Below are 16,248 nucleotides of genomic sequence, written 5' to 3'. Positions count from 1 at the left end.
TCTTCGGTTAAAATCATTTCTTGTTTTGTTTTTAATGTTTTCAGATCCTCCGTATCGTCTATTTCTATTTTGCGCGTATTTTCTGTTTTTCATTAGGTTTAGACTGGGGTTATATGTAGGCTCTTTAGCTTTGTGAATTAGATAGTCATTATAGTTTTCGGTATTAGGTAGGGTATCATTTTCAGGTTTCTTAATTACTTTTAAAATAAAGGGAATCACCTCAACTTCATTTTCCACGGAGATTCTATCTTCCCACATGTCCAGTTCAACTAATAAAGGCACATTTTAATTGAATTAACGTTCACTCTCTCGAGAGAAAGATGCATCTCAATTAATAACTAGAATCAAATACCATTTTCCCTTTTTTTTTATAATCGTATGTTTTTGGTAGAATCTTCGTATTAAATACCATTTTTGCCAGTTCTTGAATTTCCAAATTATAAAATGAAATATGGAAATATTTTGTTTGAAAAACCTTCCATATTTCAGGTTAAATACTCGTTTTTTCAAATTTTATTAACATTTCTTATTTTCAGGTGGAGTGGAAGAGGACTATTCCTAGTGGCAAAACTGTCCAATATCGATATATATTCGATATGGAATTCATACCAACCCTGTACCCTTTTCTCCATCAGTTGGAGAAAGACAAACCATTATTTGGAGTCAAACCGTCATCAGAGGAGGACGTACTGACAAATATCCTAATTATTTTTCTACTTTTCATACTTGCTTAATTTTTTTAAGTTTTAAGAGGGAGAAGTATAGGGCAAGGCTGTCAACGAGTAAAGCTTAATTACCTGTCCGTTTACCTAAGTCCACATTTATTTAAATAATTTCAAGGATAGATAAATCTAATCTTATTATTTTCATTCATTGTTAATTCAAGTACAGGTGTTTATTGAGAAGTGGACTCTCGAGTGTCAACTGGCTCGGGCTGATCCTCCTTCAGCGACTATCAACCCTTACTTACTTTGTCCTTGTGGACTCTCGACGTTGGCTCATTAAGTTCACCTAATAGGGGTCCATCTTTATTGATGTGTAAATCGTTTCCTCGACGTAGTAGTTCTTCGTGTGACAACTCGGATCCACACCAAGGGACAAAGAATGTAAGGGTAATTAGTCACTGAGGAGAGTATCAGTCATGATCTGGTTGACCTTTGTGTGAATTAACATTCACGCTCGAGAGGAGGAAGCTTTTCAATTAACCGCTGGAAAGAAGTAACAATTTAGTTAGTTTCTCTATTCATTCACTTTTTGTAGCATGCTTTATTAATTTATATCTTTGTCTGTCCTTGAAATTCCCAATTAGAATCTGAAATGTGGAAATATTTTCCTTGAAAATCCTTCCACATTTCGGGTTGAATTCTCGTTTTTTTCCAAATTTATTCTAATTTTTTTGTTTGTTTCAGGTCGAGCGCTAGAGGACCATGGATAGTGACCCCGTATCCAATAACGATAACCCTATAACGAATCGACACCAATCATGCGCCATTGCCACCCTGGGTTGGAGTGAGTCAAACCATCATTCGGAATCGAGCCGTCGTTGGAGGAAGACGTACAGGCAAATACATTCTTTTCTTATTTCTCATACTTGTTTGATTTATTTTATGTTTTAGGAAGGACGCTTATAGGACAAGGCTACCAAGGAGCAGGAAGTAAACACTCTCCGTTTACTTAAGTCCACATTTATTTAAATAATTTCAAGGATAGGCAAATTTACTTTTATTACTTTCATTCATTGTTAATTCAAGTACAGGTGCTTATTGAGAAGTGGACTCTCGAGTGTCAACTGGCTCGGGCTGATCCTCCTTCAGTGACTATCAACCCTTACTTACTTTGTCCTTGTGGACTCTCGACGTTGGCTCATTAAGTTCACCTAATAGGGGTCCATCTTTATTGATGTGTAAATCGTTTCCTCGACGTAGTAGTTCTTCGTGTGACAACTCGGATCCACACCAAGGGACAAAGAATGTAAGGGTAATTAGTCACTGAGGAGAGTATCAGTCATGATCTGGTTGACCTTTGTGTGAATTAACATTCACGCTCGAGAGGAGGAAGCTTTTCAATTGACAGCTAGAAAGAAGTAACAATTTAGTTAGTTTCTCTATTCATCCCCTTTTTGCAGCATGCTTTATTAATTTATATCTTTGTCTGTCCTTGAAATTCCCAATTAGAATCTGAAATGTGGAAATATTTTCCTTGAAAATCCTTCCAAATTTCGGGTTGAATACTCGTTTTTTCAATTTTATTTTTGTTTTCTTTCTGTTTCAGTTGGAGCGGGAGAGAGCCATGGATAGTGACCGCATTTTCCCAATATCGACATAAATCCAACACTAATCATGCACCATTGCCATCCTGGGTTGGACCAAGTCAAACCCTCACTTGGAATCGGGACATCATCGGGAGAGGACGTACTGGCAAATAATTTATTTTTTTATTTCTCATACTTGTTTAATTTATTTTATGTTTTAGGAAGGACTCTTGTAGGACAAGGCTGTCAACGAGTAGGGCTTAATTACCAGTCCGTTTACTTAAGTCCACATTTATTTAAATAATTTCAAGGATAGATAAATCTAATCTTATTATTTTCATTCATTGTTAATTCAAGTACAGGTGTTTATTGAGAAGTGGACTCTCGAGTGTCAACTGGCTCGGGCTGATCCTCCTTCAGCGACTATCAACCCTTACTTACTTTGTCCTTGTGGACTCTCGACGTTGGCTCATTAAGTTCACCTAATAGGGGTCCATCTTTATTGATGTGTAAATCGTTTCCTCGACGTAGTAGTTCTTCGTGTGACAACTCGGATCCACACCAAGGGACAAAGAATGTAAGGGTAATTAGTCACTGAGGAGAGTATCAGTCATGATCTGGTTGACCTTTGTGTGAATTAACATTCACGCTCGAGAGGAGGAAGCTTTTCAATTAACCGCTGGAAAGAAGTAACAATTTAGTTAGTTTCTCTATTCATTCACTTTTTGTAGCATGCTTTATTAATTTATATCTTTGTCTGTCCTTGAAATTCCCAATTAGAATCTGAAATGCGGAAATATTTTCCTTGAAAATCCTTCCAAATTTCGGGTTGAATACTCGTTTTTTCAATTTTATTTTTGTTTTCTTTCTGTTTCAGTTGGAGCGGGAGAGAGCCATGGATAGTGACCGCATTTTCCCAATATCGACATAAATCCAACACTAATCATGCACCATTGCCATCCTGGGTTGGACCAAGTCAAACCCTCACTTGGAATCGGGACATCATCGGGAGAGGACGTACTGGCAAATAATTTATTTTTTTATTTCTCATACTTGTTTAATTTATTTTATGTTTTAGGAAGGACTCTTGTAGGACAAGGCTGTCAACGAGTAGGGCTTAATTACCAGTCCGTTTACTTAAGTCCACATTTATTTAAATAATTTCAAGGATAGATAAATCTAATCTTATTATTTTCATTCATTGTTAATTCAAGTACAGGTGTTTATTGAGAAGTGGACTCTCGAGTGTCAACTGGCTCGGGCTGATCCTCCTTCAGCGACTATCAACCCTTACTTACTTTGTCCTTGTGGACTCTCGACGTTGGCTCATTAAGTTCACCTAATAGGGGTCCATCTTTATTGATGTGTAAATCGTTTCCTCGACGTAGTAGTTCTTCGTGTGACAACTCGGATCCACACCAAGGGACAAAGAATGTAAGGGTAATTAGTCACTGAGGAGAGTATCAGTCATGATCTGGTTGACCTTTGTGTGAATTAACATTCACGCTCGAGAGGAGGAAGCTTTTCAATTAACAGCTAGAAAGAAGTAACAATTTAGTTAGTTTCTCTATTCATTCACTTTTTGTAGCATGCTTTATTAATTTATATCTTTGTCTGTCTTTGAAATTCCTAATTAGAATCTGAAATGTGGAAATATTTTCTTTGAAAATCCTTCACATTTCGGGTTGAATACTCGTTTTTTCAAGTATATTTTTGTTTTCTTTTTGTTTCAGGTGAGGCGGCGCCGCCTCCCTCCCCGACGGTGTGCCACCTTGTCGTGGTGGGGGGGCTCACTTCTACAAGATCCCTTCCGATTAGTAAATGATTCAAATTAATTTTCTGATCTTTAGGAATCTTGTAGAAGTGCCAAGAGCACACCACACCTTAACGGGAATCCGTATACCGACATTACAGGGCGAAAACTATTTCGCATGCAGCGTCGTCATTTGTTGACGGATTGTAAAGTTATTACAGGTTTTTGGAAATGCCAGAAGCTTATCTACTAAGTTACGTTAGGAAAATTAACAAAAAATGAAAAAAATTTTTTGTTTAAATAAATATATTAACATTATTGAGAAACAACATTTAAATCGCCAAATCCCCCAACGTACTTTACTAGATAATATTCATACGTTTCCAAAAAGTCCACAAAAATGCAATTTGTGGACTTTTTGGAAACGTATGAATATTATCTAGTAAAGTACGTTGGGGGATTTGGCGATTTAAATGTTGTTTCTCAATAATGTTAATATATTTATTTAAACAAAAAATTTTTTTCATTTTTTGTTAATTTTCCTAACGTAACTTAGTAGATAAGCTTCTGGCATTTCCAAAAACCTGTAATAACTTTACAATCCGTCAACAAATGACGACGTTGCATGCGAAATAGTTTTCGCTATGTAATGTCGGTATACGGATTCCCGTTAATTATACTATAGTTTTCTTTCCCGGGTTGAATTATATTATTTAATTCATTACTACACTATCTGATGCCTGAGCTACATATGATTTAATTTCCCATTGTGTATATACGAGATAAGCGAGGATGAGTTATACATAGGCGCGCGTATTAGTAATACATAGTAAGAGCGCTGGTGTCTTTTTAAAGCAGTTCCTAAATGCATCGAAACATTAGAAAAAGCCATACCTGGCATTGGTTGTACAAAAATCGACACAATCGGATACAAATGTATAGTTTGTGTGACATGCAATATATGTATGTACCATTTGTGTTCGATTGTGTCGATTTGTAGGGTTAGTACGAAAAGCAGGCAATACTTTCAGATTTTTGCAGTTATGTTGGATATGAGGCTTGCCTACTTTTCGTAGTATGTACTTACACCGGCCCTAATTGGAAAGCACCCATATAGTTATCGACTTACTCGTTATGGTTATATCGACTTTATAAAAATCGATATAACCATAACGAGTAGGTCGATAACTGAATGATCGTCTGATCGTTTAATTTTCTTTCGCAGCGAGGAATTGAAGTTCGATATATATAAAATAATTCGTCAGCTGACGTTTTGAGATATCGGAGTAAACGCGGTAAGTTTGTTATTGTACATGTAGCAATACGAATGATCTGGTATTTATAATGAAAATGAATGCTCTCCTTTATGAGCCAATGCCATTAAAATACTCCATTTTGCAGTCGAAAAATGCGAAGCATTGATACCATTATAAACGTTTTAGGTATCTGACAGAAAATATTAACAAGGAGTTATGCATCTCTATTATAATTATGGAAGGTAAACAATCAACTTCTCCTAACAGTAGTAATGCTACAACTATAGATGACAACAAAAGTGAAATGCAAATGGTTCTTGCAAAAATGATGGAAGAAAAACATACATATACTTATAAAAAACTAGTTGTACCTATGTCAATGCGCAGTATTTATTGGAAATTCTTTGGTTTCCCAGCTACTGATGATGGCGATATTCTAACTAAAGTAAAGATTGTATGCATTCTTTGTAAAACTCAGATTGCTTATAATCGCAATACAAGTAATTTAAGAATGCATCTGCAAAATAAACATGCTCAAGAGCTGTTAGAACTAGAATCTACAAATCCTCCTAGAAAACAAGTTTTGTCTCAAGAAACAAAAGAGAGAAGAGCTCAAAAAAGATTGTTAAAAGCAGGATTGAATTCTGCACAGCATATTTATACTACAGCAGCAGATGGTACTGTACAAATAGATGGAGACATCCAGTTTGTTATGGATCCTAATATAAGTTTATCAAACATTGAAGATGATATATCCATTGGTCAACCACTACGAGTTATGATAAAAGGTGGTTCTAATACTACAAATAATCAAAATTTTGCATTTCTTATGCCTGATGAAAATTCTGTGCACCAAACTGGTATAGATGGAAAAACTGTGTCAGACGCCATTGCTGAATTTATAATAATGGATTTGCAACTTCCAGAAGTAGTAGAAGGCCGAGGTTTTCAGAGACTAGTAGCAACATTACGTTCACCATGTGAAATTCCTAGTAAAAATAAGTTAGAAGAAGAAATTATACCAAAGATTTATGATAATTTTCGAGAATCAGTAGCAACAACTATATCATGTATAAATACTGAGGTTGGGCTTACAATTGAAGAATGGAAATCTAACTCAGAAGAGACATTTGTAACTATTTCTATATATTATCAAAATCCTGGTGAAGCATCTTTAGAATGCAAGGTTCTCAGCACTTTACATGCTCCTCTTGACTGGGAAGAATCTCAATGGGGCAGTACAATAGATTCTTTGTTACTTGATTGGGATCTTAGAGTTGATCGGATTACAGCAGTAGTAGTTGCTTCATCACGAGCTGAGCTACTAACAGCCTTATCTAGTAGAGGCTTAATTTTAGTCCCATGTTTGCTCCATACATTACAAGTGTGTGCACAAGCCTGCTTTGAAAATCCTGAAGTAGCAAATATTTTAGCAAGATGTAGAGCAGCCATTGGAGCAATAGTTAGTCATCCTGCTGCATCAACAGCTCTAGCTATGCAAGAACAAATATTGGAGGTAAATTAATATTTTTAGTATTAGTTGTTGAATAATAATTGTGTATTCTAACAATTTTTTACAGTTGGAAGAAAATGCTATGGTAATGGATTATCCAAGTGTTTGGACTTCAACTTATAATATGCTTGAGCAAATAGCACTACGTAGAAACATTGTGACCTCCATTCTAGAAAGTATGGAAGGAGTTGATCAAGAAGTTATTGATCTCACTAATGAACAATGGAGAATAGTGGAAGATTTAGTTAATGTTTTAGAACCATTCAAAGTTACAATTATGACTCTTAGTGAAGAAAAAATGCCACTTATTTCCCTTTTAAAGCCTTTACTTTGGCAACTAGTCTCATCTCATCTGAAAGTAAAAGAAACGGATACTGAAACAGCAAAATCCTTTAAAGAATCTTTGGCTGATATGCTTTGTGACCGTTATGCTGAAGGAAATGTTACTTTACTATTACAAATTGCAACCACTTTGGATCCAAGGTAACTACTTATAGCTTATTGAAAAGGTGAAAACAATTTTATTACAGCTCAATTTTGATCCAGGTTTAATCAATTACCTTATGCTACAGAGGAAGATAAGAACTTAGTTGCAGCTCCTATTAAAGAGATGTTAACAAAACTTATTCAAGAGGATAGTGGAAGTGTCTCAGATATTAAAACTGAGGAAGAACCTACTACTAAAAAAAGCCGACTTTCAGGTAGGTTTGTCTATTTAAAAAATGGTGGTTATATTGGATTTAATTTAACTAGGTATATTAAATAGGAATGGAGCTTCTGCTAGGAGGTTTATGTGCAGTAAAAAGTGGTATGCCGGCCGAAGAAAAAGCAGATCTTGAATTAGTTCAGTATCAATCAGAATCAACTGCACCTCTTGACTATTGCCCATTGCAATGGTGGGCAAAAGCAGCAGCAAAATGTCCGTATCTTGGTAAATTAGCTCGAAGATATAATTGCGTACCTGCATGCTGCGCACCACCTATTCGTATTCCTGCAGAGCTACAAGTTTTATATGATACAAGACGAGCGGCTTTGCCACCTCATTTAGTAGATAAGTTACTTTTTCTTCATGGAAATCATACTGTTTAAAAGATAAAATAAAACAGTTAACAAGATCATTTTGAATTTCAATTAAAATATAATTAACCCGTCAATGGGCACGTGGGGTCTCTAGAGCACCCCAAGAACAGAAATCTATCGGTAACTTAGCTAAAAATTTGTGCAGTCACAAGTATTAGCATTTAATTAATAGAAATGACTTAAAGAAATGCAACTTCTATTGTATACCAAAGGGAACATCGCATAGATGATATTTATTGAAAAATAAATCTGAATTCGTGAATATTTTACCTTAAGTAACGAATAATAAATGGGGTGTCTGTGGCACCCCACGCGCCTATCTATGTAAAGAAAAACACGCGCCTATTGGCGAGTTAACATGAATCATTTAACAGTTTAATATTTCAACAAAATAAGAATATAAAGCAATAAATTAACAAATTAACAATTTAACAAATATAAATATAAAAATTTAATATAAAAAGATAACTACTATAGTGTGTTTTTATTGCGCTTTTTAAATGCGTATCGCACTCTATCGCCCGCATGGCGCATGCCGCAACAATTGTTTGTTCACTTACTGCATGTCGGACTCCGTCCGTCCGTACAGCAATCGGCTTCCATTACACACTCTGGAATAAATATTAATATTCTTTATAGAGCAATTGTCCCTCACATAAACATACATGTATTTATAGCATTCAATTCGAAAAGACGTACAGAAAAATTCAAAGTCACATTTTCGAACTGAATACAGTGAGGGCTAAAACCGCCTAAACTATTCATTTTTTATTTTAAATGTATTATAGTGTAGTATATATATATATGTCGAAGAAAAACGAGAAGGAAGAAGTATGTATGTACATATGTATGTCGAATTGACTGTTTACTCTTTTCGGAAGATCGTGAAATTACTTCAAATTCTGATGTCTTCTATTTAAGACTTCGTACATACTTTTGATCATAGTTACTAGTACCAATTGCAAAAATAGATGGCGTATCTTTCTCACTAGTGACAGTTAAGTGACATTAGCAAGATTGTTCCAAACTTCCAAATACTGGGCCCCTCGATTTACTTTACCCTAACGCCTAACCTAACTTGTTTTTTTTATAAGATTATAAAACGATTATACGTTCGCACACCAGCTTTCCACGTTGAAGATCTGACAAAGGCTAAATTATCATATTCTTTTATGTTGACTACATTAGTGTTTTAGAAAGAAAACTTTTTAATTATGTTTTTAATGAATTTTTATAAAGTATTATATAAATAGAGTAATAATGTCTGCCATGTTAACTGCTGATTGGTTTCCTTTAGGACGTGATGTTTATTTTAGGTAAATTATAAGTTTTTCAGGTTTAGATTATTATTATTATGTTGTCAATTGATATTAAGATTTTATAATTTCTAGGAAATTTGAATTGTATTCATTGTCATTCCAACATGAAGTAAGCTCCAATAATTTATTGGTTGCTGCCCCTTATGGGGGTTCAATCGTTATAACAAGAAATCCTAAAAAATTAGTCAAAATTCAAGGAACTAACAAACCTATCGTATTACTTTATTCTTCTTCGGGAAAGTTAACAGCTAAGTTTCAATGGAGTAGTGGTCAATTAGTAAAGTTAGGATGGTCAATAAGAGAAGATTTATTATGTGTACAAGATGATGGCAATGTGTCAATATATGATTTATTTGGTATTTATCAACATACCTTTAGTATGGCTAATGTATGTCTTAACAGAAAAGTATTAATTTTTTTATTTTATTTTCTATCAATCTCTAATATAACTTTCTCTTCAGGATACAAAAGGCATTAAAGTAATAGATGCAAAGTTTTTCAAAACATCTAATGGATCTGGAGTTGCTATTTTAACGTCAGCAATTAAAGTTTTATTTGTTAATAATGTAGCAGAACCAAAAGTGAGAAAAATTGATTTGCCAAGTAAGATATTTAAGCTTTATAATATTTTATTTTGAAAAATTTTATTTCTTATATAATATAAGATAATACTTTATTTTTAAGGGTATGGCCCTATTGACAGTTGGTGCGTAATGCATCGTGAAAGAGAGACTACGGTAATATTATCAAATCAAGAAGGAATCTATGTTATACATCAAAATGCAGTGCAAAGTCAAAACTCAGTGGCAATATTATTTGTTAGTATTATTTTAATAAAAATAACTTCAGTATAATTGCTTAAAGTTAATTAAGAATGAAAAATAATTTCAGAACAATCTTTACACTAATAACAAAGTTAATAGTGTGATAGCCATGTCAGTGGCTAATAATAATGAGTATATTGCTCTTTTTTCTGATACTGGAATTTTATATATTGGATCTGTTGATCTGAAACAGAAATATTGTGAATGTAATACATTTATTACAGATCCACTTACAAACCTTGAGTGGTATGTTTTTCTAAGGATATTTTTTTTTTAATTAAGTTTCTAAATAAAAATTATTACAGGTGTGGAATGGATGCTGTGGTTTGTAGTTGGGATAGTACAGTGATGGTTGTGGGAAAAGCCAGTGAGGGCAGAAATGAAACAATAATTTATACTTATGATGGCCCAGTACATTTGGTAACTGAAATCGATGGCGTTAGAGTAATTTCCAGCTCTTGCCATGAAATGATACAGAAGGTACCAAATGTGGTACAAAAAATATTTAGAATCAATTCAACAGATCCTGCATCTTATTTATTGGAAGCATCAAAACAATTTATGAAGAAAAGTCATAAGGCTGATGGCTATATTGATCTTGTAAAAGGTAAACTTGATGAAGCTGTCAAGGCATGCATCGATGGAGCAGGTCATGAATTTGATTTTGAGACACAAAAGCTTTTAATGAGGGTAAGGAAAAATTTATTTTTGTACTGGTATTTTATTATTAAAGCTGTTATTACTAGGCAGCTAAATTTGGAAAAGGATTCAGTACTACTACAAATCCTGATTATTATGTCAACATGTGCAGAACACTTAAAGTATTGAATGCTGTAAGGCATCCAGCTGTTGGAATACCTTTAACATATACCCAGTATCCTTTCATGTCTACAAGCTTATTTAGCTTTCTATAACGATTTTAAATGAATTCCTAATAATTTCCTCAATATTAAAAGATTTTCTGTCCTTACGAGCCAAGTTTTATTAGATAGACTTGTAATAAGAAGACACTATTACTTAAGTATTCAAATAGCTCGTCATCTGCAATTACCGGAAGTTGATGGGGAAAGCCGAATATTAGCTCAATGGGCATGTTACAAAGTCAAACAAACACAGTTAGACAAAGAACAAATTGCAGAAGAGATAGCAGATAAACTTGGATATGCACCAGGTGTATCATATAGTGAAATTGCAAAAAGGGCAGCTGATTGTGGCAGAAAGCAATTAGCTATAAAAGTGAGAGTTGTTTTAGTCAATGTTACTTTGTGTTCCTTTTTTGTTTAATTAACAAAAATTCTAGCTTATTGATTATGAACCACGTGCCAGTAAGCAAGTGCCATTATTATTAACTCTTGAAGAGCAGCGACCAGCGTTAAACAAGGCTGTTGACAGTGGAGATACTGATTTAGTTTATACAGTGATACTTCATTTGAGGGAAACTATGTTCCTTGGAAATTTTCAAGTATAAATCACAAATACAATCAATGAATTAAAAAATTAAAAATGTATAAACTAAAATTATTTTTTACAGATGTTTATAAAACATTGTCCTCTAGCTATGGCTTTATATATTAAATATTGTCAAAGCCACAACCGGGAAACACTGAGAGATATTTATAATCAGAATGATGATTTCCATTCACAAGCAATTTGGTTTATCACTGAAAGTTATCAGAAAAAGGTAATTAATTTCTTTTCTTACAAAGCAATATTATTCAAAAAAATACTTGATTTTAGAATACTGCTTCAAGGGATGCTTTACTGCAATCAGCACAAGAAAATTTTAAGCATGCTCGAAATGATACAAACGCTTCTTTAACCGAGGAACAAATAAAATTGCTCCGATATCAAAGAACCATCGAAGAAACTTTATCTATCGTATCTTCTAACGAAACCATAGTGGGCGAATCACTGCACGATACTGTAAAATTTTTACTAATGAAAAATGAATTGAAGCATGCCGATAAATTGAGATCAGAGCTTAAAGTGCCCGACCGTAGATATTGGTGGTTGCGCATTCAATGCTTAGCTGATAATGACTCTTGGGAGGAATTAGACAAATTTTCTAAAAGCAAAAAGTCTCCAATTGGTTATGAGGTATTTTACAATTATTACCAAATTAGTTTTCATAAGAAATTTATTATGCCATTTTTGTTCATTGTTTAACAGCCATTTATAGACCAGTGTTTAAAATATAATAAAACGTCAGAGGCAAAAAAATATTTGCCGAGAGTGAAAGACGATCTAAAAATAAAATATTTTGTAAAATTAAAGTAAGTTTTGTATGTAATAAATGCTTCTAGATTATTATTGAAACTTTTGTTGTAACTAAATTTCTATTACTTATAGAATGTTAAATGAAGCCGCTCAAACGGCCATAGAGCAAAAGGATAAGGCTGGCCTAACATTTGTATTGTCTCAATGTGATTCATCTGAAAAACAACTAATTGCTAAAATAACTGCTGTAATTTCTAGTCTCAAGCATTAATTTCAAATAATTACAAAGAATATAAGTAATCTAAGGTACCAATTTTTTTTTAATTTGCGATTAGGCGTATCCATATTTTTAAAGTATATTTGTATTATGTAATGTGTAAATATGAATACAAAAAATAAAATATTCTGGGCCCATACCCTGTATGTATATAAAAATAAATTGTGTATTAACCCTCTGTCTCTTAAATGCCTTACCATACATGATTCAATAATAACAATCATCTAAGCGTTTGCCTACAATGCATAAATTTTTCATGTTCTTCAACTAAAAATGCAACAATGTCTTTCTCAATTTCTTCCCCTTTTTCCAACTGTTTATCCGTGAGTTTTATTTCGTAATTACCGTTTTTACTGACAATTGTTACTCGCTGCTTTCTGGTTTGCAAAATATTTCCAACAACAATCTGAAATATAATTATTTCTATTAATTTTAATAAATAAATTGTAGGTGAAACTATAATACTTAGGTAACTATCACCCTTTATAATTTCCATATACAAAACTAAAAGGAAGCTATTTTATTCAGCGTCATTTGCTATTTTCTTGATATAAATGGAAGTATAAGAGAATTAACTTTAAACTGTAAATTTTTATTTTGAAATTATACATTTTACTAAAACAGAAAATTGATGATATAAAAGCTTTACAACAGTAAACTGATTATTAACTATGACAATTCAAAATTAAAAAAAAAGATATCTGATTGAATAATTTTGAGATTACTTTAAGCCATGAAGTTAGTAATTTTAGTAGTTACACTTATTTTATTTTAGCATATTTAAAGTAATTCATTCATATGGGGCAACCTATTAAAGAAAATTATAATCTTCTACAATCAATTAAGCAATAAATTAAGTGTATTAATTTGTCCTATTTATCAACTAGGAATGTCAAGTTATCCAAATTTTGTATAATCATTCATAAAATTTTATCATAGGTAAGAAATGCTTGTGGGTTTTACCTGTAAAGGTATACTTACATTATGCTTGTATTTATTAAGTGCTTCTGTACATTTTTTAATTAAAATAGTGGCATCGGTCTCCAATTTGAATGATATGACAAAAGCTTTAGGAACCCATAAACTTACTAAAGGTTCTAGAATTTTTGGAACCAATTGTAAAGATATTGAAGGGGGTCCACTGGAAGGAATCTTATGGACTGACTAAAAATAATTGTTTACTTTAATGCATTAAAATTTTTCAAAGAAGCACATTATTTACCATTTCATTGGAGGGAATATAAAAATCAGAAACAGCTGCTGCTAGATACAAGATTGTTTTATCATTTAAATATGCTAGCATTTGGCAAGCAGACCGAAGAAGCCAGAGATATTCAATGAGAGTGGTAAATGTTAATTGTAAAAGTCTCCCTTTGTTCATTGCTCTTTTATATTTTTTTAATACTTCAGCCACTTGACCTGTATGCTCTGGTACAACAGTAATAGTGGATTCATCTTTTTCCATCAACATATCTAATATTTTGTTTCCTGTAAAATGTCTGGCAAAAGGTTCTAATGATTTGGTTCTAGAGAATAAAAAACAATTAGAAGAACTTTTAAAGCATTATAGTTTCTCACTTTGATACAGTTAAATTTACCTATACATAAAGATGACTGCGTATCCATTTTCTAAAAAGTATTCTGCTGATATAGCTCCACGAGTACCAGCACTAAAATTATCTACAAATCTGACGGTATTGTGTTCTAAAGGAACTGTTGTACCACCACTCTAAAGAAAATATTAAAATTATCGATGCATATAGATGAAATGAATTTAACAATACTCACAGTTACCAATGCCACTTTACAGTTTTCGTTTGAATGTCGTTCGACGAATTTCTGTAATAATGATTCGCTCTGTTTCAAATCCTCAGGTGGAACGTGTTTTGCGTAAAATTCTTCCCATTTTGAAGCCATTATTTTTTTACAATAAGAAAATTATTGCTGCCTAACCAAATCGAGATGAAACTGCACTCGACGAAAATTACATAATTTTTTAACCTCTGATGAGTCTGATGAACCTTAGCTCTTTTTCCTTCTTACTGTATATTTTGCATCAGTGGTATATTTTATACTTTTAAAGTATATAAATTATAAGTAATAAATTTTTGCTTATCTCCACTTAAAAACTTGATGCCTACTTTGTTTCAGCTTATAAATATCTATAAGATTTAAATAGGCTGGGCAAATCAAATTATCTTATTTTAAAAGCTGAAAATTGAGTTCATTTTGATTTTATGTCAGAATTGATGATTGACATTTACTTATTATTGCTGATACTGAATAATTTTACTTTTTGAATAGTCAGGAATGAAAAAAGAAGTATGAAAAATTTATATTAACATAAAATTATATTTATATTATTATTTATAATACACAGATTACTTTATTAATAATAATTTTCTGTAGAATTAATTTTCACTATAAACCTCGCCATAGAATTTATTAGTATTTTGGTGCTGGAGATTTGTATTCTGGAACAGTTTCAACTGAATAGAACTGAAAATAGAAAAAAACATTTAGAAAAACAATTGTCACTCAAAAGTTACGAGAAATAACAAAAAAGAATGTTGTGAAAGGCAACAATTGATTATTAACAAAGTCAAACTTTCTTGATAAGAAAAATTTTTACATGAAAACATGTGAATATTGTATTGTGGCAAACCTTGTATTGTTTATTCTCGTATTCGTTCCACGGCTCAGGATTTTTCTTTAATGACCATGTAACATCGGGATTTTTTGTAGCTAAACGAAATACGTAAAACGATGCTCCTAAACCTCCGACAATGATACAAGCCAAAAGAGGAATTAACTAAAAAACAATTTATAGTTAAAGCTGAAATTTGGCTATCATTAAGCTACAATCGACTTACTGATGGATTCTTTTTTATTCCCTCTACAGAGAGACCCATTAATTTATGACTCATTTTGGCAGAAAATAAGTAATCAGTAAAGTATAATACTTCGTTATACAAGACTCTTCTTTATAGATAGGACGTAAACCGCATAAACGTAGAACCTGCTAGTAGGTATGTATGTACTAGAACTAGGTAGTGAACATCAGTGAACATATCAGCAATCAGGCGGCCAAATTCCGGCCAAACTCCGGCCAACCGCCAAACGCGCTTGATGGAAGGGGAGGGGCGATATTGGCCACATTGGCTTTAATCCCCCATGAATCCCCCAGTCCCCTCATTATCCTCGGGCCGAGTCGGGCCGGTAGTATGTATACTACTACAGTTGGCCCTAGGAGTGTTTCGTGTTAGTTGACTATTTGCTATGTGCACACTTACACGTTGGCAGTCAGGTAAGAATGTGTAGCAATATACATATATAAACAAAAAAAGTCCGGCAAAAATGACAAAATTTACCGACAGTCAGCGCTGATATTATGCATATGCATCACTACACATTCTTACCTGACTACCAATGTGTAGGTGTGCACATAGCGAATAGCACTCGGAACGAAGGAATCTGAGAGCGCTGATTGGTCAATATTGTGTAGCGCCAACTTAAAATAGGCTGTTGCCAATAGTTAGACACGAAAAATGAGACTCATCCATCACCATCAGTCATTATACATATTAGGCATTTAAATCTGGACAAAACTTTTCAAGAGATTTTATGTTCAAAAGAATTGCAATTTTTCGGTTTGGTCAAAGCATCTTTTATTTTTTTTATTAATTCTTTGTATATTCGAGGAATAAATATAGATAAAATGTATGAAAATAATTAATGAGCCAATAACCATCTTAACA

At 33.0% G+C, this 16,248-nt stretch overlaps 4 protein-coding genes across 6 annotated transcripts; 2 read left to right on the top strand and 2 right to left on the bottom strand.

The window, feature by feature from the left end:
* The first annotated feature begins 5,202 nt into the window (after window positions 1–5,202).
* On the top strand, window positions 5,203–7,987 carry LOC136783403 (E3 SUMO-protein ligase ZBED1-like). 3 transcript variants are annotated; one of them, XM_066743533.1, is made up of 6 exons: window positions 5,242–5,299; window positions 5,447–5,502; window positions 5,677–6,776; window positions 6,841–7,256; window positions 7,320–7,474; window positions 7,540–7,987. In XM_066743533.1, the coding sequence occupies exons 2-6, from the start codon at window positions 5,496–5,498 to the stop codon at window positions 7,860–7,862; spliced, it is 2,001 nt and encodes a 666-aa protein (XP_066599630.1). In that variant the 5' UTR covers window positions 5,242–5,299; window positions 5,447–5,495; the 3' UTR covers window positions 7,863–7,987. The 3 variants fall into 3 exon arrangements, with proteins under 3 accessions (XP_066599628.1, XP_066599630.1, XP_066599629.1); XM_066743531.1 differs by having other exon boundaries at window positions 5,203–5,299; window positions 5,447–6,776; XM_066743532.1 differs by having other exon boundaries at window positions 5,263–5,299; window positions 5,406–6,776.
* A 740-nt stretch (window positions 7,988–8,727) lies between these two features.
* On the top strand, window positions 8,728–12,485 carry Vps16A (vacuolar protein sorting 16). The gene is made up of 13 exons (XM_066743530.1): window positions 8,728–9,169; window positions 9,245–9,560; window positions 9,634–9,775; window positions 9,857–9,990; window positions 10,064–10,242; window positions 10,302–10,686; window positions 10,743–10,870; window positions 10,953–11,232; window positions 11,297–11,458; window positions 11,528–11,677; window positions 11,734–12,093; window positions 12,166–12,269; window positions 12,346–12,485. Exons 1-13 carry the CDS (start codon window positions 9,114–9,116, stop codon window positions 12,482–12,484), a joined length of 2,535 nt encoding a protein of 844 aa, XP_066599627.1. The 5' UTR covers window positions 8,728–9,113; the 3' UTR covers window position 12,485.
* Window positions 12,486–12,703: 218 nt separating this feature from the next.
* Window positions 12,704–14,718, bottom strand: Ppcs (phosphopantothenoylcysteine synthetase). The gene is made up of 5 exons (XM_066743534.1): window positions 14,279–14,718; window positions 14,089–14,219; window positions 13,713–14,016; window positions 13,472–13,654; window positions 12,704–12,896 (listed from the first exon to the last, which is right to left on the bottom strand). Exons 1-5 carry the CDS (start codon window positions 14,405–14,407, stop codon window positions 12,711–12,713), a joined length of 933 nt encoding a protein of 310 aa, XP_066599631.1. The 5' UTR covers window positions 14,408–14,718; the 3' UTR covers window positions 12,704–12,710.
* Window positions 14,719–14,822: 104 nt separating this feature from the next.
* Window positions 14,823–15,536, bottom strand: ND-MLRQ (NADH dehydrogenase (ubiquinone) MLRQ subunit). Its single transcript, XM_066743536.1, has 3 exons — window positions 15,364–15,536; window positions 15,156–15,302; window positions 14,823–14,989 (listed from the first exon to the last, which is right to left on the bottom strand). The coding sequence occupies exons 1-3, from the start codon at window positions 15,415–15,417 to the stop codon at window positions 14,936–14,938; spliced, it is 255 nt and encodes an 84-aa protein (XP_066599633.1). The 5' UTR covers window positions 15,418–15,536; the 3' UTR covers window positions 14,823–14,935.
* Between the last annotated feature and the right edge of the window lie 712 nt (window positions 15,537–16,248).

This window comes from Prorops nasuta, unplaced genomic scaffold (genome assembly GCF_024137725.1).
Source record: "Prorops nasuta isolate Cenicafe-Biocafe unplaced genomic scaffold, Cenicafe_Pnas_1.2 PNAS00033, whole genome shotgun sequence".
In the NCBI taxonomy this organism is placed as follows: Eukaryota; Metazoa; Arthropoda; class Insecta; order Hymenoptera; family Bethylidae; genus Prorops; species Prorops nasuta.
This window is presented reverse-complemented; position numbering and strand designations above follow the sequence as displayed.

Excerpts from the sequence above, each read along its gene's own strand:
- LOC136783403 (XM_066743531.1), top strand. The coding sequence starts at position 5,496 with ATGGAAGGTAAACAATCAACTTCTCCTAACAGTAGTAATGCTACAACT. Across the intron at positions 6,777-6,840 it reads TGCAAGAACAAATATTGGAG|TTGGAAGAAAATGCTATGGT; the intron begins GTAAATTAATAT and ends AATTTTTTACAG. Across the intron at positions 7,475-7,539 it reads TAAAAAAAGCCGACTTTCAG|GAATGGAGCTTCTGCTAGGA; the intron begins GTAGGTTTGTCT and ends TATATTAAATAG.
- Vps16A (XM_066743530.1), top strand. The coding sequence starts at position 9,114 with ATGTCTGCCATGTTAACTGCTGATTGGTTTCCTTTAGGACGTGATGTT. Across the intron at positions 9,170-9,244 it reads GGACGTGATGTTTATTTTAG|GAAATTTGAATTGTATTCAT; the intron begins GTAAATTATAAG and ends TATAATTTCTAG. Across the intron at positions 10,243-10,301 it reads CCACTTACAAACCTTGAGTG|GTGTGGAATGGATGCTGTGG; the intron begins GTATGTTTTTCT and ends AAATTATTACAG.
- Ppcs (XM_066743534.1), bottom strand. The coding sequence starts at position 14,407 with ATGGCTTCAAAATGGGAAGAATTTTACGCAAAACACGTTCCACCTGAG. Across the intron at positions 13,655-13,712 it reads ATATTCCCTCCAATGAAATG|TCAGTCCATAAGATTCCTTC; the intron begins GTAAATAATGTG and ends AATTATTTTTAG. Across the intron at positions 12,897-13,471 it reads TTAATAAATACAAGCATAAT|ATTGTTGTTGGAAATATTTT; the intron begins GTAAGTATACCT and ends ATTATATTTCAG.
- ND-MLRQ (XM_066743536.1), bottom strand. The coding sequence starts at position 15,417 with ATGAGTCATAAATTAATGGGTCTCTCTGTAGAGGGAATAAAAAAGAAT. Across the intron at positions 15,303-15,363 it reads GAATAAAAAAGAATCCATCA|TTAATTCCTCTTTTGGCTTG; the intron begins GTAAGTCGATTG and ends ATTGTTTTTTAG. Across the intron at positions 14,990-15,155 it reads ACGAGAATAAACAATACAAG|TTCTATTCAGTTGAAACTGT; the intron begins GTTTGCCACAAT and ends TTCTATTTTCAG.